The sequence below is a fragment of the Triticum urartu genome, chromosome 6, assembly GCF_003073215.2.
Source record: "Triticum urartu cultivar G1812 chromosome 6, Tu2.1, whole genome shotgun sequence".
Lineage (NCBI taxonomy): Eukaryota > Viridiplantae > Streptophyta > Magnoliopsida > Poales > Poaceae > Triticum > Triticum urartu.
Genome location: NC_053027.1, coordinates 564,712,014 through 564,735,483, shown reverse-complemented (window position 1 = coordinate 564,735,483; position 23,470 = coordinate 564,712,014). Strand labels below are relative to the sequence as shown.

General features: G+C 47.5%; 3 protein-coding genes across 13 annotated transcripts in view; 2 read left to right on the top strand and 1 right to left on the bottom strand.

Annotated features, from left to right (window-relative positions):
• Positions 1-434, bottom strand: part of LOC125517044 — a 29,859-nt gene extending 29,425 nt beyond the window's left edge. The window contains exon 1 of the mRNA XM_048682263.1: positions 313-434. Within this exon, the coding sequence (XP_048538220.1) occupies positions 313-434 (122 nt within the window). The remainder of the gene's footprint in view (positions 1-312) is intronic.
• A 5,995-nt stretch (positions 435-6,429) lies between these two features.
• On the top strand, positions 6,430-12,886 carry LOC125515484 (serine/threonine-protein kinase PCRK1-like). 6 transcript variants are annotated; one of them, XR_007287029.1, is made up of 7 exons: positions 6,431-6,871; positions 7,522-7,937; positions 8,469-8,729; positions 8,885-9,007; positions 10,565-11,115; positions 11,428-11,554; positions 11,999-12,886. XR_007287029.1 is itself a non-coding variant. In XM_048680963.1 (6 exons), the coding sequence occupies exons 2-5, from the start codon at positions 7,533-7,535 to the stop codon at positions 11,084-11,086; spliced, it is 1,311 nt and encodes a 436-aa protein (XP_048536920.1). In that variant the 5' UTR covers positions 6,431-6,871; positions 7,522-7,532; the 3' UTR covers positions 11,087-11,115; positions 11,428-12,886. The 6 variants fall into 6 exon arrangements, 5 of the variants coding, with proteins under 5 accessions (XP_048536919.1, XP_048536920.1, XP_048536921.1 ...); XM_048680963.1 differs by having other exon boundaries at positions 11,428-12,886; XM_048680964.1 differs by having other exon boundaries at positions 11,416-12,886.
• Positions 12,887-18,228: 5,342 nt separating this feature from the next.
• On the top strand, positions 18,229-23,119 carry LOC125515483 (OVARIAN TUMOR DOMAIN-containing deubiquitinating enzyme 9-like). 6 transcript variants are annotated; one of them, XM_048680957.1, is made up of 12 exons: positions 18,229-18,809; positions 20,097-20,271; positions 20,369-20,440; positions 20,540-20,673; positions 21,287-21,360; positions 21,535-21,589; positions 21,774-21,848; positions 21,948-22,021; positions 22,115-22,163; positions 22,266-22,350; positions 22,442-22,498; positions 22,656-23,119. In XM_048680957.1, exons 2-12 carry the CDS (start codon positions 20,133-20,135, stop codon positions 22,721-22,723), a joined length of 882 nt encoding a protein of 293 aa, XP_048536914.1. In that variant the 5' UTR covers positions 18,229-18,809; positions 20,097-20,132; the 3' UTR covers positions 22,724-23,119. The 6 variants fall into 6 exon arrangements, 5 of the variants coding, with proteins under 5 accessions (XP_048536914.1, XP_048536916.1, XP_048536913.1 ...); XR_007287027.1 differs by having other exon boundaries at positions 18,236-18,809; positions 20,369-20,455; positions 22,442-22,561; XM_048680956.1 differs by having other exon boundaries at positions 18,238-18,809; positions 20,103-20,271; positions 20,369-20,455.
• The last annotated feature ends 351 nt before the right edge of the window (positions 23,120-23,470 follow it).

Below are 23,470 nucleotides of genomic sequence, written 5' to 3'. Positions count from 1 at the left end.
ATCTCGTGATCATAGCATCTACAGCCGGACACACCAAATCCGATCCATCAAACACCGGCGGGCGCGTCCACGGATAGTGTCCCGCACGCCTCAAATAATCACTTTCACACCAGATATCTCAATTAAGAATCCTCAAATCCATACAATTACAACGTGAAATCTAGTCCAAGTGAAACTCGTCCGGCTCCACCGTGTTCATGTTCAGCGGCCGGTCGGGCTCCTAGAAGTGTTCCTCCGGTCGTTGGCGAGGCTAAAACATGGGCACACACCGGTTCACGGTACTCTAGGCATTGCACGTCTCCCATGCCTTACTCTTCCTCGTCGTAGTCCAGAGCCTTGACGATGCCGGCTGGTTTGAGGTCGGCAACGGATCCATCATGGTCGGAGGCCATGTCCACGACGATGCGGATGTGACACCCGGGGTAGCAGGCCATCCGTTGAGGCATCGGAGAGTGCGATCGACTCCACCTTGCCGACGTCTGTTGCGAGGGCTGCCGCGGCCATACACTCACTAGGTGGGCCACAGATGGCCTCGTCGACGGCCCGCCAAAGAAGGGGATGCGCGTCCGCTATGCCGTTCGAACGCCAGACGAAGCAGCCACCGTCTCATCTTCCTGAGCAGGACATAAAGTCTAACAAAACTTGAAGAAACACTTAAAAACGAAGCTCTCTCACCGGCAAGGGCAGATGTGGCAAATCAACGACGCCGTCAACGGGAGGCAGAAACCTAACTCGTCTTTTCTCGGAGGAGAGACACAGGGACGAGAGACAAACGCACACCTACTCATGAGCCTTCTACTGGTAAAAAGAAAAATGGGTGATGCTACGTACACCTACGAAATTTTTGTCACATGTTTAACGTAATCAGCCAGCTGGGGGATTTGTATTGGAGGATTGGAGAGGAAGGGGGCCATCCCCTTGAAAAACAGAGGGGGGGGGGGGGGAGTTAGTTAGGAAATTTACATAGGTATTTAATGTAAGTAGGTAGATGCAGCTTTATCAAAAAAGAAATACTGCTAACTGAGCTTTGCTCTTTCTTCTGAAGTTGTGATGGACGTACTACCATTTTGTTTCGTCAGAAATATTCGAACATCCAGGTCCATGAAATGTATAGCGCACCTCCGTCCAGAATAGAAGCAGGGCAACGCCAAAAGTTGGGCACGTCTAGTCTATCTGGAAGAAAGAAAAGCAAAAGAGACATTTTTTGACGTGGATAAAGAAAAACAAGAGAATTTAACCAGACTATACGTGGAACAGTAGTAGTAGTACACATTTCCAGGGTGGACAAATCAGCAGCTAGCCCCCATTCGATCGATGACTCACGATACCGACGTGGCACGTGTGATCGACTTGGATATCACTTGGCTCCCTGGCCACCTGGGTGGCTGGCGCAACTCGAAATACCGGCCGGTCTTTGTGGAAAAACAGCACGAGAGTACGCACGGAGTACCCATCATTTGTTGCACACACGGACACGCTTGGCTCATTGTAACACGTGGATGTATGCCCCGCGTGTCTGCCTGCCTGTCACGGGCACTTTGCTGAATACGCTCGGGAGCTCTGCACGTACGTGTACCGACACTGGTGCTGCGCTACTCCGTATTGCACGTGACTGCCAACACATGACGAATGCAGTTATGCAGATAGGATCGTCTACGAAAAAGGGCAAACGCGAGTCGATGGAGCCCGTGGGATCCATCATATGGCCTATCAATGAGGTGGAAGGGCCTTCGCCTTCTGAGCTGGACTGGTTCAGCTGGTTGCCAAACGCCACGTGATCACCGAGTGCTAATCAAACCCAACCCAATTCTACCCGTGTTTAGGTCCTTGCTTTCTTCGTCGAGATCGTTCGTGGTACAAATGCTGCCATGCATACATGGTCCATGGCTGTGGAGCAAAACCGGACAAGGTAATACTCGCATCTTCTTTTGGTTTCATCCAAGTTTGGATTGCTTACCACAAGTGTCCATCACCGTACGACTGTACGAGGCCGAGCATGTCGGTAGCTACACTAGCTAGTCGGGGTGGCTGATCGGCGAGCCGAATTTCTCCGTCCAACCAACCGAGGAGGACAAGTCACACGAGTGTGTCTGTGTAACAAGTTGTTAACCTGAAAGGAAGCAAATAAAACAAGTTCACACGGGACGGGGGTGGGAGCAGTAAGCAAGCATCAACATTCAACGATGCTCCAAAGCCGATCATCGTCGTCATCACAAGGCTAATGAATCGAGAACGTTTCGTCGAACAAAACCATCTCAGCAACGCAGGCCACAGTATCACTCGCGTCTTACTGCAAAGCTGCAAGCCTGCAATCAGCTCGGTCGGCACTGGTTTTTCTTTTTCTTTGTCTTTTTTTGCTTGTGAAACGATGCTGTCGAGGCTGATGCTGTAACCAATCCGGGGCCAAGACGTGGTCGTGCGAAAACGCTACATCGACGTCCATGCTGCTGTAATTACTGTACCCAATTAACGGAGCATCACGTGTACCCGGACCCCTGCGATGCGAGCCCCCGGCCCCACGTGCCCCCCCTGGCCTTGTTCACGAGCGAGCCAGCGCCGACGACGACCGAGACTCGACCGGGAGACTTTGCCCGTCTTCTTCTTCTTCATCGTCTTCCTACTTGCGTGGCGGACAAAGCCAGGGCTTCCTTCCCATTTACGGCGCCTCTTCTTTCCCTTTCGCTCGACAGTAGTTGTCCGTCTATCCGTCCGTCCATTCCACGTTCAACGCCAACTCTAACACGCGATCTCAAATAGTCGGGCTGCGCCCGTCTGACGATATACGGACACAAAACATGACCCAACGCACCGAAGCAAATGAACAAGCGTTTATTTTTTTGTCTGATTTTCGTCCAAATTTGAAATGTGTTTGCGTCGAAATGACACGGGCAGGATGCGTGCCCCTGTCTTTCCCTGACCCGCTCGTCGGCGACACATATGCCCCTTGTTCTATTACCCTCCCCTACCCCACTCCCCCCCCCCCCCCCCCCCACACACACACACAATAGCTGCCACCGCCCATTTTCCCGGCCACCTCACTGTCCAGCCCGCCCGCTCCGCAAGCACGACCACCAGATTTGTGCCTCTCTTGCTCGGGCGCAGGCGGGCAACCACTAAAACTTCGGCGACACAATTTGGCGCATCCGAGCGGCTTGCCATGGATTGGTCGGGTACCGCACCGCACCGCCAAGGCAATCCTCCGCGGCGCATGCAAGTACTGACTCCGCCTCTAGCTGCTCAAATCTATCCTGACGGCGGTTTGCCGGCAAAGACGAGCTTGACCATCGCCCAGGCTCGTCGCTGGCCCGGTGGCTCGCCGACTCATCGTTGGAGGTCATAAAGTGCGACGACTGCCCGCGAAAGGTTGTGCGTTGCGTTTCTGCCATGCCGGAACATCCCGGATGGGTGTTCTTCAAGTGCAAAAAAAAGGGGTATGTGTTTCTTTTGATTTGGATGTTCACCGGATCAATGCAAATTCGGTAACTCATTGTTTGCCAATTTTGTGTGTAGGATGGATGCAAGTTTTAGTATTGGGAAGAAGAATACATCGATCTATTGATAGAACGAAATTTAATAGATGCTCAAGCACTCCTCGCTAGAATAGAGACTACGTATGAGATTAGATGTGAAGCAACATCTGCTTCTTTAGAACCGAAGAAGAAGGAAGTGTGCAAGTTCAAGAAGTCGCAGGTCAACAATGAAGACATGAAGAAGATATTAATCCAACTAGTCGAAGCAGTTATGAAAGTTGAATATCTTTCAAAAGTTTCTAATTGTGGGTTTTTTTTTCTTGTTATTCTAGCAAAGAATTGGTGAATCATGTACTACAATATATCAAAACGTCGTTTGTGAAATAAAAGAAATGTGTTTTCGGCGGTTAAGAAAATGTGCACACAAGCACTACGGCCGATAGTGACGGACCAGATGCGGCCGCGCATTAGGCGCACTGCTAGCGCACCTAGAAAAACAGCCTGACGCCGCCCCATTTCCCTACCAAACGAATAAAATCCGGACGTTTCGTTTCGGGTCTTGGAGTTGGCCTGACCGCTGCGTGCCCTGCTCCCTTCACTTCCACCGCCTATCCTCCCTCCCGTCGGTTCCTTTCCGGCGAGCTGTGCTCTGTTGCATGCGCGAGGTCAGCAAGGTCTCATGCATGATGGTTCATGCAGGGCACTAAAGCGAGTAATTATTAACTGGATCAGCAGACCCCGGCCGGAACGAAAAAAGCGCACTAAAGCGAGTCGGTGGATGTGGATGCATGGAGCCCGCCCGTGACGACCTTCATCGCCGGCGATGAGGTGTCGCCGTGTCAGGCTCAGGCAGGCAGCAAAGTGGATCCATCCAGCTGCTGCTGGCTGCCTCTCGCTGTCCAGCTGTTCGTCTGGTCGCCACGTACGGTATGTACACAGTGCCAATCCACTCCAGCCTGTGATGTTCGTCTACTTTTTCCCGAGACCGTACGATGGTACACGCGGCTTCCAAGCGTTGGATCCAACGACGAATGTGAAGAGGTACAAGACGAATATATGCGTTCCGGAGTGCACACAGAAAAGGTACTAGCTATCCCAAGACTCGCCTTTACTCTTTGCTTAACAGTCTCCGAACAACCACGACCAAAGAGTAAAGAGGACTATTGTATGAACAGTCTCCTGCTCATGTGCTAGCTAAATCATGTATGAACTATTCTAGTCTTTGTGTGTTCCATTCTGTTTCGGATTGTATCCGGCAAACTCTGTGTAATGTTGTTCATTAATCTATAAAGCCGACGTTCTCTCTCAAAAAAAGAAAAAAAGAAAAGGTACTAACTAGTCTAGTTGGGGTGGTTGATCGGTGAGCCGAATTTCCCACCCCCCACCAACCAACCAACCAATGCCCACATTCGTACAAGTGTAGTAACCTGGAACAAAAAGGAGATGAGTACACACGAGACGGGACACGGGAGTGTTGCTTGCTTACTGGCAAGCATCGATCTCACTAATTAATCATCGCAGGGCCGATTAATTAGTCAAGAAAGTTTTGCTCATCGCGTGAATGCTACGCTGACGCTCGCGTCTCGGCCAAAAAGAAACAAGTCTGTATCGCGTGATCAAGGCCGTGCCAATCAGGCATCAAGAGAGCCCAACCCTAGCCGCCCCCCATCACCCTCCTCTCTCGCTCGCTTTCTCCTCAACGCTCCCGGAGGCCGTGTGGCGCCCGTGAAGGGGGCGGCGGCCGACGATCTCATTGGCCATTGATGGGGGATCCTCTCTGGGGAGGCGGGTGGTGTCCGCTAGACCACCACCGAGCGCGGGCAGCCACGGTGGACTTTCCTGGTCGGGTGGCGGCGCTCGCCTCCATGGCAAGAGGGTCGGTGCCGATTGGTCTCCAGCGTGCCCTCAAGCGATGGGTGGTGGTGGTGGTCATGGATTCGATCCATGTTCAGATCAGTCGTGGTGTGGCCCTTGGCCAGCCGGCGACGCGTGGAAGGGTCAGTGCGAGGCGGCTGAAGGTCCTCTCCCGGAGTTCCAGTGGCTGCGTGCGTCTTCACGGCGTGGCTCCACGCCAATCCAGTCAACTGCGGAGTCGGGGTGGCGCAAATGCCGATGAAACTCGTGGCGACTTCGGTCATGCATGGTAGACGATGGCAGCGTTTTTTACGTCATTTCCTTGTGGACACATCATTGTTCCATTCTGCATCACCCCGCTCGGGCTGTTCCAGGGGTAGCCCTATATCCGGGTCTCCGGGATTTGATGATGTCGGCTCCTTAGGTGTCGTTTTCCCTCCGAGGGGCGTTGTTTTGGAGCAGGCGCTGGCTGGAGAAGCCAATAGGTGGTGCGGTGTTGCATCTGCCGCATCAACGACGATGTGGCACAACGAAGTCTTGGCGACAGATGCGCGTAGAGTGGTGACGTTGTTTGGCATCATCGGCTGTTCAGCCTTTTGATCCCTTCTAAAGATGAGACGGCGGGAGATGGCAGCGGCGGATTTTAGAGCGTCTGTGCATGCGGTGAGTGGGGAGAGACAATAGAGCCTGTTTGTGCTCTCTGCTCGCCGCGGGGCGGATGATGTGTGTTGGTGCGATGTCAGGCACGTCATGAAGCTTTGTAGGTCACTGTAGCGACGGAGGATCGGCAGAAAAAGGTAGCTTTGGATTGATCCGTGTAACTTTTTTTGTCATGTTGAGTAATAATTTAATAAAGACGAGTGTACGGTTGGTTGCATGCATGCATGCAGATACGTACAGGTGTTTTGGAAAGAAAAATCTGTCATGTGACATGACCATGAGTATCCATATCTTGCAGTGTAAATGCAAAAAAATTAAAGCGAATGATTATGCTGGCGGCATCCTCCTGGTTGTTGGCGTCGCCCCACGCGTTCACGTCCACAAGGGAAGGGAGCCAGACAACGCCGGCGACGACCAAGAAGACCCACCCCTGCTACTCCTACTCCTACTCCTACTCCTACTCCTGACTGACAGAATTCTTCGTCTTCTTCCTCCTCCCCTCCCCTTCCCTTCCCACTTGCGCGGCAGGGCAGGGCCAGGTCTAGGGGCATCCATCCCCCCTTGCCCCTCCACCTCCACCTCCTCCTCCTCGTCCCTCACCTCACTAGGTGAGCGACACCAGCCGTCCTGTCCAGGGCCTCCATCCCTCCCAACCCAGCTTTGACCGGGCTGCTCCCTTCCATTCCCTTCCCTTTCCCTCCGCCGTCAGTCCGGTCCACCGTCCCCTCCCCCGCCTTCCGCGTGTGCGCGCCCGTGCGCCTATCATCACCCTCCTCGCCCCCCTTTCCCCGTCGCTTCCCTTCCTGCCCGGATCGGACCCACGGCCCCGAGGAATCGTGCTGCTGCTCGGGTTTCGCCTCGTCGCGGGCAACCGCACCGCTCCCAAGGTTCGTCGCCGCAACTCATCCTCTCTACTCACTACCCCCGCCTCCGCTCCGCTCTGCCATCCTTCCATGGTCTGAGATCGGCCGCGGTTCGGTTCGGCAGGAGATTGATTACCTAGCAGAGAGGCTCCATCAATTGGATCATCGCGGCCGCTCGCCGGCCTACAGATTCAATTCTCACGCGTGCCGCCTGCGCGTGTGTTTAGCTTACTTCAATTCGGTGTGAAATCAAGGTTTCACCTTCTAGTAGATGGCGTGATGAGCTCGGGATGGCAGTGCAGACTCCTTCTTCCATGCCAAGAATTCAGATTTGTTCAACTACGACTACTTGTCATTCATCTGTGCCAGTTCTTGTATGCTGAATTTACACAAGCAAGCCACGCTGAGAATTCTTGCTACTGTATTGCTAATTCCGTCCGTGTATCCTTACTGAATCCTTACACTGAATTTGGAAGAAACACTGCCTGAAGAAAACAGAGCATTTTTCAGTTCAGAATTCTGTATCCCGTCTTGCCTGCCTGACAGAACAACATGCTTTCCGAAATCTTACTCATCATCCTTTCCCAAACCTGAATTTTCAGATTTGTGTTCGTCATGTTTCAAGCAAAGCATCAAATGATGTTCCCCTGACTAACTGCCGCATTCCATCACAGCAGCAGCGGCGATGAGGTGCCTGCCGTTCCTGCACGGGGACGGCAAGTCAAGGGACGACGACCAGCGCACGGGCCCCAGCGCCGCCATGTCGGCCTCCGTGCGCTCCTTCAGCACCGAGTCCACGGAGCGCGGCGGCGACCCGCGCTCCGGCTCCGACCTCAACTCCATCAACGTCTCCGACATGAGCGCCGAGTCCATCCGCCGGACGCAGTACCCCAGCTTCACCGACCGCCCCGCCAACCTCCGGGTCTTCACCTTCCCCGAGCTCAAGGCCGCCACCCGCAACTTCAGCCGCTCCCTCATGGTCGGCGAGGGCGGCTTCGGCTGCGTCTACCGGGGCGTCATCAAGGGCTCCGACGACCCCACCGAGCGCGTCGAGATCGCCGTCAAGCAGCTGAACCGCAAGGGGGTCCAGGCAAGTTCTCTCTCACAGTCCTGTACTTCCTGACAGTCAGATAGCAGATACGCACTGTATATATACCACTTTTATGCATTACCAAGAGGAATTATAACTCATTCATCGCAACAAATATAATTTGGACTTAAGTTCTGCATCTTTAGACTTGAGATCTTGAAACTAATCCAGGATTCCTGAACTAATTACTTCTTATGGGAAGAATCCATTCAGTAGGCCCTGATTGCTTCCGGAAATGCGGCATAGTTTATACTTGTGAAATTCCTTGCATCACATTCCATTAGTATTATACTTGCATGTTGTTCTAGTTTAGCCTAGGGTATAGTGAGTCAACTAGTGCCATCATACAGGAACAACAGCTAACTGAAGTTGTAAACAAATCGTAGCAGTACTCGAGCAAACCACGGAGCATATTATACCAGCATTTCAGTTCCACTTGCTTGATGAGTCCCTCTTAAGACACTTGCACTGTAATCTAGCTTGAGCCACTAGTTTGTGGTTCCTAATATATTATTATTCATCTTTCTTCAGGGGCAGAAGGAATGGCTAACAGAAATGAACGTGCTTGGGATTGTTGAGCACCCAAACCTTGTCAAACTAATAGGTTACTGCGCGGACGACGATGAGCGGGGAATGCAGCGGCTTCTGGTATACGAATACATGCCCAACGGAAGCGTGGATGACCACTTGGCAAGTAGGTCAACTTCAACTCTGTCATGGCCAATGAGATTGAAAGTGGCTCTCGATGCTGCCCGTGGGCTGAAGTATCTGCATGAGGAGATGGACTTTCAGGTAATTCATTTGCTTTCTGCTGATCAATACAAAACTAACTGAATGTGAAACATTTGTCTGGTATCAACATCACTGCTTGATTACATTCAGCAAAATAAGGAACACATGCAGTACAGAAAGTCGCACTCTGTTTACCTGTTTCAATATGCATGCAGGTTATTTTCCGAGACCTGAAAACATCCAACATTCTATTAGATGAGAACTGGAATGCAAAGTTATCGGACTTTGGATTGGCTAGGCATGGACCACAAGAAGGGCTATCCCATGTCTCCACAGCGGTACGCACATCTACGGACCTAGAATTATTTTACACTAATGTGCTCTGACAGCATTCTGTTACATAGTCTTTACAATTATCGGTCTTGCAAAATGTATGATGTTCTAAAGATGTGGGTACTCATGGTGCCAAGATGTTTCTTTTCTATAACACGGTTCCCTTTTGATAGCAATGAAGTTGGAATTGGAAAATGGATACCCAGTTGCTCCACCTCAAATGGTATAATTGTTTCGGTGTATGCCATTGATACTTAAATGCGTACCTTTAGTTTCTGAAGTTCTCAACAATCAACTTCTTAAATTTTCAAGAATTACAACTGAAGTCCTAGAAAAGAGTGAATACTTCAGCTTGAATAAGCATCAATGACAGCTACAGCCATAGCAGCTTCAGAACGCACCTCTCTTTTTTCATATCTACAAGTGACAAGAGTAGCGATTTTGTGAGCTTAAGCTGGAAATTTTGGCAAAGAATCTGCTGGACATATATTACCATGTCTTAATTGTGCTATTATTTTGTTAGTTGGGTATAGAGTACAGAACCCTGGTTTCATTAAAAAAATTGTATTTTGCACAAAAGACAACCATGTCATTTCTTTTTATGACAGATGGGTCCCGCTGTGCGAGGCTAAGCAGGAGTAGCTCTGTGTGCGCTGCCACCTGGAGCTCCCCTAAAGTGCTTGCTTTAGCCCCCTTTAGAAGTTGTAGAAGATTCTCCATGTACTAGTTTTATGGAGTTTGTTATCTTGTTGCCACTTTGTTTAGTTCCTACTACAACTTTGAACTATAATTGGAAAATGGTATAAGGGATAACTTTTCCTAAAACATGGTTCCTTTTTAATGAAGTTGGAAAATGGATACCCAGTTGCTCCACCTCAAATGGTATAATTGTTTCGGTGCATGCTATTGATGCTTAAATGTGCATGTTTTAGTTTCTGAAGTGCTCAACAATCATATTCTTAATTTTTTGAAAATTTCAACTGAAGTCCTGGAAAGGAGTGAGTACTTCAGCTTGAAGCGTTAGTCAGAGCTATATATGTTTCTTCAAGCAGCTTCACAGTGCAGCACTAGCCAAAATGATATGTCCATTAAAGGAATCATGTCTCTCTTCTTCAGATAAAGCCAACTGCATCTACAAGTAACAAGAGTTCGGTTTTAAAGTATCCATCCTAACTACCATAACAACTAGGGTGATCTGAATGCTTTCCTGCGCCAGAATTTGGCAAAGAACTTGCTGGTATTTTGTTAGGAAGACATTAGTTTGGTTATACCATGCTTTCATTAGTAATACATTTTGCAGAAAAGAAAATCATATTATTTCTTTTTATGACACATGGATCCCACTATGCGAGCCTAAGCAATAGCTACATACGCATTGCTACCTGGAGCCCCCCTAAAGTGCTTGCTTTAGCTCCCTTTAGAAATTGTAGGAGATTCTCCATGTACTAGTTTTGTGAAGCTTGTTTTCTTATTGCCAGTTTGTTTAGTTCAGAACAACTTGAACTTGATACATCTTTGATCGTCCATCTAAACTAACATATCAAATACTCATGGTTCCACAGGTTGTTGGAACTCTAGGATACGCCGCGCCGGAGTACATGCAAACCGGGCGCCTCACCGCAAAAAGTGACATATGGGGCTACGGCGTGCTCCTCTACGAGCTTATCACCGGCCGCCGTCCCATCGACCGGAACCGCCCAAAGGGCGAGCAGAAGCTCCTGGACTGGGTGAAACCGTACATCTCTGACATCAAGCGGTTCCCCATCATCGTCGACCCGCGGCTCGAGGGACACTACAACCTCAAGTCCATGACGAGGCTGGCCGGCGTGGCGAACCGCTGCCTCCTCCGGCTACCCAAGTCGCGCCCGAAGATGAGCGAGGTGTATGAAATGGTGCAGAAGATCGTCGACAGTGTCGAGATCGGCCCGCCGGAGCCTCCACTGCATTACCATGGCTCGGTGTCCGGACCGGGAGCGAAGCGGACCAAGAAAGGGTCATTGAAGAGGAGGCTTCAGGAATTCAAGTTCGGTTGCCGCCAGATCGTGTGGCGGGGTTGGAAACCTGAGATCATTAAGACCTGCTGAAATGGATGCCACCCCTCCTGCCTGTGACTGTAAGTATAGCTGTTCATAGAGATATAAAGTTCGTAACGGGTGCGCGGTTTGCGCTGCAGCGTGTAACTTTTTTGGTCCTGTAGATTTATGCTTGAGCCGTCTTGTGTTTGTGTATTACTCTGGTCTGAGCTGCAAGGTTGTGAATCAGTAGGTCGTTTGTGATTTTGGTCCAGTTTGAGCCTTCCATCTTGTGAACTCTTCTTTCTAGCAGAGTACTAATCTTGTTTGTGCACAACTCAAAAACTGTCTTTCTTTTCTTTTCTTAAGAACTCAAAAACTGTCATTTTTCATGTGGAAAGGGTTGTATGCAGGGAATGATTCGGATTCAAGCAAAGATGTGACCTGAACCTAGTGGATTTCTGCCCACCAATAGGAGGATGCGCCTTATCTCGAGTTGGGCTGCTGAATGATCTGAATATCTGATGCTGGGTGGTACAGGTACATTCCTGCCGGCCATCCTTTTTGCTCAGATAAGACCCAGACCCAGATGCTCACATCAGAAAGAGACCGCTTTGTACAACTGGGAGAATTTCTTGGTGCTAGCACATACATAGGGGAGGCTACAGGTCAGCTCGACTTTTCCATCGGACTGTCTACATGATTGATCATTTGTTACCAGAGAACAGATGATGATAAAAATCTCCACCGCAAATAATCCAGCAAAGATCATGCCGATACCGAAATTTCGCCAGAGGAAAATGAGTTCCTGGTGCCGGTCTCATTCTGCTGTTCCCTTGTTGCTGTAGATTGTACTGCACTGTTGGCTGCAACCAAAGAAATTCTGTTACTTTCTGCACAGTGAACACTTTCCATTCCATCATCAGAACATCTCCATCCTCCCCCAACTTTTCTCCGGCGACATGGTGCATATGGGTGGAGCAGAATTGGAGGCAGATCTTCCTGTGGTGGGCAGCAACTGTGGGGCTCCTTTCGGCTTCGACGAATCGGACCGGTCGGTCGTCCGATTCGCCTGTCGACGAAGAATCGACTTGGCCCCCAGGAACCCTGCCTTTCTCCCCCCTCGTTGTGGATGCAGAGAAGAGGAGGGGAGGTGAGGTCCATCTCATCTCACTCTCATCTTCTGACATCTCATATGCCTGCCCTGTCAAGGCCATCACCATTCCTGGTGCCCATCATCTTCAGAGATTAGCACATGGTTTGTGTGACGGTGGTGCATCATCTTCAGAAAAACCAGGTGCAGGGTATGTGTGACATGTGGAGCAGATGGTGAGCTGCCGGACCTGCCACATGGTTTGCCATTTGCAGCCGCTGCTTTGTGCCAGTCGCCACCGATGGCGAGGGCTACCTGCCGAGAAATCCGGCAGCATTCATGCAGCTCCTTTCCTCACTAGTTTATGGCTTTTCTCCCTTCGCAGAAAGTTTCAGAGTTAAAAACCGTCCAGAGGTCACCAAAATTGTTAGGTTCTGAAGAAAGGTGGAAAATTTCGGTTCTCGGTCCAATCGCCGCCGCGCCGTCCCCCGACGCCGGCCGTTCCTCCTCCTCCTCCTCGTCGCCGTCATCAGCTTTGGATGTTTCTTCATGTAATTAGTGCTATATATAATTTTTCTTTTCCTCCTTTTTTTCATTCTGAACAGAAAACACGTCACATTGACATGAACAATGAGGCCCCTCTCACCGAGCATTTAGGAACGGGACGGGTGATGACTGATGCCGGCCGTGTCGGATCCAAGTCACCCTGACTAAGATCGGTCGCTCTGTGACCCTACGTTCATTAATTAATTAGCTTCATTATGAATTTTTCTTTTCCATCTGCTTTCTTTTCGTGGCCTAACAATCGGTCTCCATCGTGGGACAGTACAAGATTCGGTTATGCGGTTCGAACTGAATTTGTTATTTTTTGAAAGAGCAGAAGCACTTGCTTGCTCGTGCATGTGTGTGGCCAGCAATAGGAAAATAAAAAACCGTGTGATTCTTGTGCCACGTATGAAATGATCACGGAGGTCTCGCTTTCAGATCTTACAACCAGAGCGGCGCACGCAAAAATTATTGAATGTTGCTTCGGTATCCGTCTCCCATGACCAAAAATTATTGGATGTTGCTTCGGTATTCGTCTCCCATGACCGGTGACGAACGACGGAAAGAGATGCCTAAATGATGAACGGAAAAGAAAGTATATGGATAGGTAAGGATGACGGCGGTGTCCCGCAAGCATTTGTAGAGAAGAAACAAAAAAAAAACCTTCCCATCCTCGAGAAGCCGTTTACTAGTATGTATAGGCGATAGGAGCATCTGCATCGTTTGGTGTTAAGCAGAAGCTATATGTGTGATGGTCTATTCGAAACCGAAGCCGAAAGGCGCATATGAAAGAGGGTAGAAGCTTATATGTTACAATTCTCGCTTCATCTTACTTGTACACATTCTTTTTTTAGATAAGTTACCTAACACTGTCTTACGTCTCAACTTCCATGTGCTTCCATGAATGAAATAGAAGTGAAAGAAAAAAGAGTCATTTGGAAGAGACCAAAGTGGTGTATCCACTTCTTTTTCGAGGTTCTACCACCAGTCAGACAGGGTCTGGCAATACGGGTTACACTATAGTGCTAAGCTTTTTGCCAGAAGTCTTACATCTTGTAACACTGCTACAATATTTTTCTTAGCACTTTACCCATTGTTCGACACCTTGAGATACGGATGCTCTTAGATACGACTACACGCACCAAGGACATAAGCTTATAAACTCGGCCCCTTCATCCACCCATAACAGAGCTAATATTTTCAAAGAGTAATAAACCAAGAAAGCAAAAAATTCAACCAGTTCCATCAGTTCTATTGCGAATTTGCCGGTTACTCTTCGGCTCCTTGAAAAGAGATATGACAAAATAAAGAATAAAATAGAAAGTATACTACATAACTAAGGAAGACGGCGATGGGCCACAAGCAAGCATTCGTGGTGGAGAAAAACATCATGTCTTCAAGAAGTCATCTAGTATGGGTGATAAGAGTGTCCACATCGCTAGGTGTTAAGCAGAAGCAAAATGTGAGGTTGTCTATCATAGCACATACTATTCAGTATTAGATAAATTACTGAACAATGTCTTACGTGTCAACTACTATGTGCTTCCGAAGATGGAATAGAAGTAACATACGAGTTATAAGGCAGCGAACAAATTGACGTGTCCACTTCTACCTTTCCAGTGGGCTCACCTCATATTTCTAACATACAGGTTTTCTGCCATTTTTCCTTATTGCTTTATCCTCTATTTAGCATTGAGATATAGATGATCCTAGATACGACGACGCACACCAAGGTTATAGCCGCGGCCCCTCTGTCCACACAATCGAGTTCATTATTATTATTTTTAAAAAGAGAGCAGAAAGCCAAGAAAGTAAAACAATTCAACCAATAATCCATTGTTTTACAAGTTCATGGTGTCAGTCACTCTGAACCTCCTTAAAAAGATTATCATCTTTTCACCCTAAAGTTTAAAATTCGACATCAACCTTCAGTCTAGGCAATAAGAAAATAAAAACCACACCATTCTTGTGCCACATATGAAACAGTCATGGAGGTTTCACTTTTGGATGTACAACCTCAAAGCTGCTCACGCGAAAATCATTTAATGTTGCTTCGATATCCGTGTCCCATGACCGATGATGAACGATGAAAGGGATGCCTAAATGATGAGCGAAAAAGGAGGTATAATAACTAAGGAAGACGACGGTGCGCTACAAGCAAATATTCATGGAGGAGAAAAAATTTCCTGCCTCAGAGAAGCCCTCTAATATGGGAGATAAGAGTATCTGCATCACTAAGCATTAAGCGGAAGCTAAAGGGAGAGGGCATGTCTGGTCCGGAGCCGAAGCCGAAAGGTGCGTCGGGTATATGAAAGAGAAAATAAGCTTATATGTTACTATTCTTATTTCATCCTAACACACACAGTTTATTTTAACAGTCTCTTACTCTCAACTTCCATGTGCTTCCAAGGATGGAATAGAAGCAACAAAAGAGGGGGAAGAGGGCAAATTGATGTGCCCATTTCCTCTGCACGTTTTTTGTTTACTGTTTGTTTTTGACCATATGGGTTATAAATGCTCTAAACTCTACTTTAGCGCTAAGATTATCACCGTTATTTTTTTCTTAACATCGAATCTCGTAGCATTTGCCACTAACCTTTTTTTTTCTCCCACTTCATCTTTCGTTTAGCACCTTGAGATGCAGACGCTCCTAGATGCGACAACACACGCCAAAGGCCATAAAATCGCGACCCCTTGTCTGCCCATAATCGAATTTTTCAAAACACGAAAAGCCAATAAAGTAAAATATCAATGAGCAAACCCATTATTTTTGTGAGTTTATTATGGTGTCGGTCACTCTCTGGCTCCTTATAAAGATTATCATCTTTTCACCCTAAAGTTTAAAATTCAACATCGACCTCTAGTCTAGGTAAAAATAATAAACAAGAGAAATTCAGGGTCGTTTGGCTTTTGTGGACATTGAGTGTTGCTTCGGTATTCATTTTCCATGCCGGGTGACGAACGATGGAAAGGGATGCCTAAATGATGAATGGAAAAGGAAATATAATACATAGAAGTAAGGAAGACGGCGGTGCGCCGCAAGCTAAGTATTTGTGGAGGAGAAAAACTTCCTGCCTTCGAGAAACCGTCTTACATACTCAAGCAGGATAAGAACATCCACATTACTAGGCGTTAAGCGAAAGCTCAAGGTGAATGGGTCTATCCAATCCAGAATTGAAGCGGAAAGGCGTGTGAGGTATAGGAAAGAGGAAAGAAGCGTATGTGTTACTATTATCACTTCATCCTAACACGTACAATTCTATTTTTAGATAAAAGTACCTAACAATGTCTTACGTCTCAACTTTTATGCCCTTCCAAAGATGGAATATAGGTAACATAAGACGGAAAGAGGGCAAACTGATGTGCCCGCTTCGTCGGTGGGGTATTCGTTTACCGTATGTTTTTAACCACACGTGTTATAGGTGCTCTAAGCCTTACTTCGACACTTATCACCTATATTACCATCGCATCTCGAAGTATTCCCTTGTCGCTAACCCTTTTGTACCACGTCGTCCTTAGTTTAGCGCCTTGAGATGCGGATGCTCCTGGACGCGACGACACGCGCCAAGGGCCATAAAACCGTGACCCCTTGTCCCCTAGAATAATTTTTTTGTCAAAGCACGAAAAGCTAGGAAAGTGAAATACCAAGGAACAACCCATTGTTTTATGAGTTTATTATATGGTGGCGCCAGTCACTCTCGACCTCCTTGAAAAGATTATTATCATCTTTTCACCTAGAGTTTAAAATCCGGCATCCACATAGAATCAGAGTTTTTTCGAAGCGCAAAAAGCCAAGAAAGTGAAACACCGACGAGCAAACCCATTCGTTTCGTGCGTTTATTATGGTGCGGGTCACTCTCGACCTCCTTAAAAAGATCATCATCTTTTCACCCTAAAGTTTAAATTCCACATCGACCTCAAGTTTTCTATAGTCTGGTCTATAAGTAATAATAAAAATAATAAACAGGAGAAATTCCGGGGGGCGGGGCCGCTTGGCTTTTAGCCACCGGCTGCGGCCAGCGGCGTACGTACGGGTCGGGAGAAAAGATGCCATTCCCGATGGCAGGCCCCCGGGCTGGCCGCATCCAGGGGCGCGTAGGGGGTACGATCCGCGGGGCCCGCCCGCCCGCGGGCGGGCTGACGGCCGTCAGATGCCGCGCAGAGCGCCGGGATAGATTCCCCTCGGAATCCGCGCGCTGCTCAGATGGGCCTGTGACGTCAACGCCCGCTGGCTCCCCCTGCCCCCGGGCGGGCCCCGGCCCGCTGACGCGATTCCACTGGTCGACGGATGCCTCGATGGGACGGACTCTCCCTCCTCCTCTGCGACTCCCACCCTGCGCTTCCCTGGAATTTGTCTCCGGTCCTGTATATGTACGACCGATAGGTGCGGTTCAATTCGAACGTTGTTTGGTACCACCACTAGTAGAGCTTCATGCGTACACGTGTTAAACTTGGTTGATGGCGAGCATTATTGTATCCTGTTGGTACATAGGCTTTCCTTTGACAAGCAATGTGCCCAAGTTCATGTCAAACAAAAAAATGTGCAAGTTGGCGTTTTTTTTTTCATTCTCTTGATACCAACCAAGAGACCCTCTCGCTTGTGACAAGAATGGATGAGACATGATCGATGGATAAATGGCGACGATTCTGATCGCTTCTTACAAGGCCTAGGTGAAACCGATCTTGCCTACAAATATAACAATCTGGACACTTTCGGTCGGTCGGGTGCTAGCCTAGATGTGTGGCGTTATCGTCTTTTCGTGGGTGTGGCACATACCTTAGATCGGAGGGGCCGATCGATTTTGTTTTTTTAGCATTCAATCATGTTTTTTGCCACACATTTTCTTGAACTTTTCCAAATGCTTCATTGTTAAATGAGTATCCAAATAGTTCTTTCAATAAATAAACGCAGTGGCGTGCAAGTATTTGTATCATGCATGTATAAGCAATAGTACAATCATTAACATTGTCATAAATACAACCGTACCCTTCAAGCAACTCATTGTCCCTACAACGAAAACCGACCAGACGAATCGCGAAGAATCAAAAGCATACATACTTCTTGACAGCACTTGGCCAACTAATAGTAGCGCGCCAACCATGGATCCATTCGACTTTTCTCAGTTATCGGTTCCTTGTTATAACCAGCTCCAGCGCAAACCCGGTGTGTGCTTTTTACAAAGGACCGATCCCCTGACGCCAAATCTCATTTCCCCGCAACAAATAAATGAAAAAGAAAGCATGACAATCAATGACGTCATCGCGGCGCTAATCCTTCTTCCTTGCGCTCAACATGTAAACACAAACCGGAGCGTTCAAGCCATATCAACCACGTCACCGTCAACATCGCACACCCTTATTCTACGTCTCCAACAGAAGGGCACAAACCCAACGGGTAACAAACAAACCGAAAGGGCCGCCGCGCGGTACGTCGTGTTGTGTCGTGTCGCCATCGACCGGGCGCAGCCCGTCTCTCAATAAAGGAGGCTACACCATTGTTGTTACCCCCCACCAGTCTATTCCAAACACGGTCATATCTGGCGGGTTTTTTAAGTTTCAAAAAGCCACCACCATACCATGTGTTCTTCTCCCTTGTGACAAGGAGCAGAGGTCATTAACAAGTGTTGGTTCCATGAGGCGGCCGGACCGGCCGGAGAGAAGAATAGAAGATCGTGTTGCTCACTCCGAGGGCCTCTGGAGCAATAAGAAGCAACCTCGAGGTCGTTTTTGTTAAACGGCCACCCCCCACCCCCTCTACAGTACAGCGAGTACTATAAACAGCAGACGCCGCGTGCCAGCCGAAAGAGAGCGAGTGAAGAAAATATTAAAAAAAATAAAAATAAGCTCCGCCTCTCTCCTCCCTCTCTCTCGCGCTCGATTCACACCACACCTCTCAGGAACTCCTCCTGGCTGCTTCCCCCTCAACCCCCCAATCCGCCGGCCGAGCAATTTCCCCATGCTCCAGGCCTCCCGGATGACCCCCGCGCCGACCCGCCGCTCCCTGTGCTGCTGCTTCGCCTGCTCGCTCAATCCCCCCGGAGCCGCCGTCGTCGCCCGCTAGTCCTCGCCGGGGCAGCAGAAGATCCGGTCTTGGCCCCCGCCTCCGTCGCCGTCGTCGTCGTCCCGCCAAGGGCTGATCGTTGGGTGGAGCTCGAGGTTAGTGCGCTTCCGTTTCCTCTGATTTCCCCTCTCTTGTTCGTCGATGCGGGCGGCTTTCAGGAGGGGGAATTGGGACGCGATCCCGAACTTATCTCCTCTGCCGATTTTATCATTATTATCTTGCTTTGTCGACTGCTTTCTGTTGGATTATTATTGAAGCCGCGTTGATCTTGTTGCAATTTATGAGCCTGTGACGATGCTCTATTTTGTCTGTGTGATGCTCCAAAACTGAAGAAATTGGTTGTATGTGGTAGCTTGTGCCAACAAAAAGGAATGCCTTTCCCCCCTTTTATTTTGCTCTGTACAAATGATTTGCCCCATGAACATAAAGGAGCAAAGCCGCAGCCTTGCCTGCTAAGGTTGCTTCAATCCCGGTTCCATGATCGTTGATGCCGCTTTTCAGGACAACACCGCCCGTTCGTTCCCTCGTTTTCTGACTGGGTTATTAGTATTATTATAGTCTTGCAACTTTTCCACCATTTTTCCTCGTGAGGCAGCCACTAACTCTGCAGGAATAATTAATAATCTTGCAACTTTTCCACCATTTCTCCTGTTGAGGCCGGCAGCCGCTAACTCTGCAGGAAAACAGGGTAGCTAGAAACAGTTATCGATATCTGTTGTTAATCCATACTAGTATTTGTTATTACCAGTTTACATATATCATATTTTGAGCGGACAGCAGTAGGTGAGGCCCTCATTTAGCAATTGATACCGAGCACGTCAGCCGTTCCTATCAAAGAAATTTAAGGTGGATATCACCTGCAGTTAGTTCGCTCTCTGAACGGCCTCCCAAGCATAATCAGCAGTTATGGCGCAATCCACTATTTTAAGGCTGCTATAAAAAGCCTTTGATTGGATTATGGGACTATTCCAGCTTTTTTGTTTTGCTAACGTGTGATGGGAGTCATCATATTGGGTTGTTCAATCAGTGTACGACAAATCAAAAGGGCCTTTGATCTTGCATGTTATTAGGTTGTTGATTTGGTTGCTTAGACTGATAAGAAGTTGTGCTAATAATATCTTATAATGTGGTAGTGGTCCCTGGAGGAGGATTGCGTACTAATCTGTTAGTTCTCTCTGATCTGTCGTAATCGTGACTAGTGTATCAAACACATTTAGTTAGAGTGCTCCTAACGTGATGACTCAAATCATTCATTTATGTCAAATCTGTCACCAGTCCTTGACTTTGTTGCAGCCACGCAAAGTTAGCCGTATATCACGCATTTTCTGTTCTTCTTTTGGTGTTCATTCCCTTATGCTAAAATCACTGAATCTACTTGGTAGGGGCAGTGCTTTTGACCGAGAATTTGAGCCCAACGGATGAACATGTGCGAGAAAGATCAAAATTTCCACTGGGCCTACGACCTTTTCCATGACCCCTTTGCCGCTCCCAACAGCTACTATGGACATCCTAATGGTTACAGTGACAACAGCTATTGTGACTACAATTATGCTAGAGGTAGTTTTGTGGAACGTCGTGCAATTCTTTTATGCAGAAGTCATGAAAAAAAGGAGACAGTATTGAGTTCCTCATGTGTATATTTTTGGTTCTGCAGATGCATCACATCCCGATGAGACATATTTGCATTCTTCCGCACTTACGTGTGATATGTACAACCCACAAGTAGGCATGTACCATCCTGGTAGTGAAAATATCCATAGTCTGGTTCAGCCTGTACCTTTTGCATTTTTTGCTTTCCCTCTTAATGTTTTTTTGTGTGTTCCAGGAAATGTTGGTGGGCAGGAGCATGAGGCAGTCTATGTAGATCCGTCTAGTTCCTCTTCATACCCTGGCAGTGACGACTGTTATGAAATGGAGGAAGAAGTAGGAAAGAGATTTTACCCCATGGTCCCAGTTCCCGTGAGTCTATTGATCCTTAGTAACAGTGTTGTTCCGCTAAGATTGATTTCCCTCCTTAGTATCTAGAATAAACGAAGCTTTGCTTCCAAGGAAGCTTGGTAAGTCCCATGTTTGCTCACTGACTAAAGTAGCTACTAAGCAATGGCCAAAGTAGGTAAGATAATTGACAGAATACCTGTGCACATGTAGCTAAAATCTCAATGGACAATTACACCAATATGTATGTCAGTTGGATAATTGATTGTGAATACTACTTACTTTAATGGACAGTGTGATAAGAAATTCTTCCAAAAGTCTCTAAATACATTGTAAGGTGAATTAAATTCAGATATTCTTAACTCCATGTTAAAATTCGGCAACGTCCAGATGAAAACTACTAGGTTCAATTTATAGAGTTTTGCATACAAAGCTGTGATTGCTGCCTTCCTTATAGTTTCATGGGAATAAATTATTACTTGTACCTTCAGTATGGGAAAAAGGCTGCAAGTTAAAACTGCTATTTGCACACTTAATCAGCATTCTTTTCTTTTGCGACATGTTTATGCATCTGTTATTAGCTTTGGTTCCATTACACTTACAACTATGATTAAACAATTTATTTTGCCCTCTCCAGCATGTCCCTAAAATTAATGGTGAAATTCCATCACTCGACGAAGCCACCATGGACCATGAAAGGCTGTCAGACAGGTCTGTCTTAAATCTCACTTCTCATGGGTTCCTTTTGATAGTAAATGCTGCGGAAACATTAAATTTATGAGGGATTGGATGTACTAGAATAAGTTTGATAATGTTTCTTCTTAACTTTCTAAATAGAGTGTCCACGTGTGTAGTTCAGTAATATTTACGTGTATATTGTTGTAGGTTGAGGCTGTATGAACTAACTGAGAACAAGGTGAAAGGTGATGGCAATTGTCAGGTTTGTACTTAGTGCCATCCATCCTCACCTGAATACTTAGTTTTATTTTGCTGAAATAAGCATAGTAGCAGCAGTAGTTGGGTCAGTTCTCTTGAGTTATTCCATCATTCATGACTTACTGTCAGACCATGTAGTACATAAGCCACAACCAATTGATGCTAATCTAACCTTCTCAATTCCACAGTTCCGTGCACTATCAGATCAGCTGTACCAAACTCCGGACCACCATGAGTTTGTGAGGGAGCAGATAATTAGCCAGGTAATCGACAGTAGTAATCTTTCTTTCGTGAATCATGATCCTTAGCTTTATTCTTTGTTTTCACACTTTCATCTTTGGCTGATAAATAATCATTTCCAGCTTAAAAGTAACCGGGAAGCCTATGATGGATACGTCCCCATGGCATATGATAAGTATCTGGAGAAAGTATCGCGGTAAGCTCAACAGTTCAAAAACTGTTCATGACTAGTACAAATTAGTCACATGTGAATGCTTCCCCAACTAATATCTTGTGCATAAACTGACAGAAATGGTGAATGGGGTGACCATGTGACTTTACAGGCTGCTGCTGACAAGGTGCTTATATTTGTCTTACTCATGGGCATAACATATATCACAGCTGGCAGGGGCTGTACTTTACTAATGCCCATTCTAACGCAATTCGACAATCTGTTGCAGTACGGAGTGAAGATTTTCGTCATGACCTCATTCAAGGATACGTGCTACATCGAGATCCAACCCAAGGTTCAGAAGTCCAACAAAGGTATGCAGATGATTAATTTTCTTTACAGTTCCAAGTGGGTTGGTTTTGACACTTAACTCTGCACTCTGTTATTTTTTTTCTCTGGTTTCAGTGGTGTTGTTGAGCTTTTGGGCGGAGGTTCACTACAACTCGATATTTCCACAGAACGGTGAGTAGCATGCCTGCCTGCCATTGGCATACATGCAATGCGTGTCCAGTCCCCGTCGCAAACGTATGCAACCAACATTCCGCACCGACACCGCGATCTCTGCCTTGTAACAGTAATCGCTGAAACCCTCTCTGTCCTATGGTTTTGTTGCCAACAGACGCTCCGAGGTTGCATCACACGGCGAAGAAGAGGAGATGGTGGCCGTTCTCGCAGCACCACCATTGATGGGGCTCTCTTCCCCCGCCTCGGCGCGTGTACTCTGACGGCGTTCCGGCGTGCAAAGCACTTGTTTCTCCACCGAGATGGATGGCCCCGGGGCGCACTCCTGGTCGTCCCGGGAGGGGTCGCCGCGGCGGCGTGCGCTCGCTCTGACAGGAGGAGAGAAAAGAAAAAGGCGTTATGGTTGTCTGAGATAATATTATAGATACTTGGAATGGAAGGAATAATGAACATGCGACCTGTCCCGTATATAGTTTTGGGTCGCACTGCAGGCTCTGTTGTGTATTTACATACAAAATTTTGCCGGAATGAGGCTACATACAGTTAATCATTCATTTGGAATACAAATGATATGGATGGTGATACTAATAATAATAACTGGGTGGAGGCAGTGTTAAAGAATCTGTCGAGTATTTGCGATGTTCTTTTTAGAATGGATCTGTTTGAGATGTCTTTGATTTGGTCCGGGAAGAGAGTTGCTCGGTTAGTTTTTTTCTGTGTGAGAAATGTTGCTCGGTTAGAATTTTTTTTTGGAGGTTGTGAAGCGTCTGTTGTGGAGGCCAAAGTACTAACCCGAGTGGCACCTAGTAACCACGGGGATCAGAGAGAGCCCATTGATCATTTTGCGTCTTTTCGCAAAGAAAAAAGATCATTTTGCGTCAGTGGAGGCCCATGAAACATTCTCAAGAGGTTAGGGCTAGTTAAACGGTGCGGGCCTCGGCTGCATTTGGCCATCCAAGCATGTCAATTTTC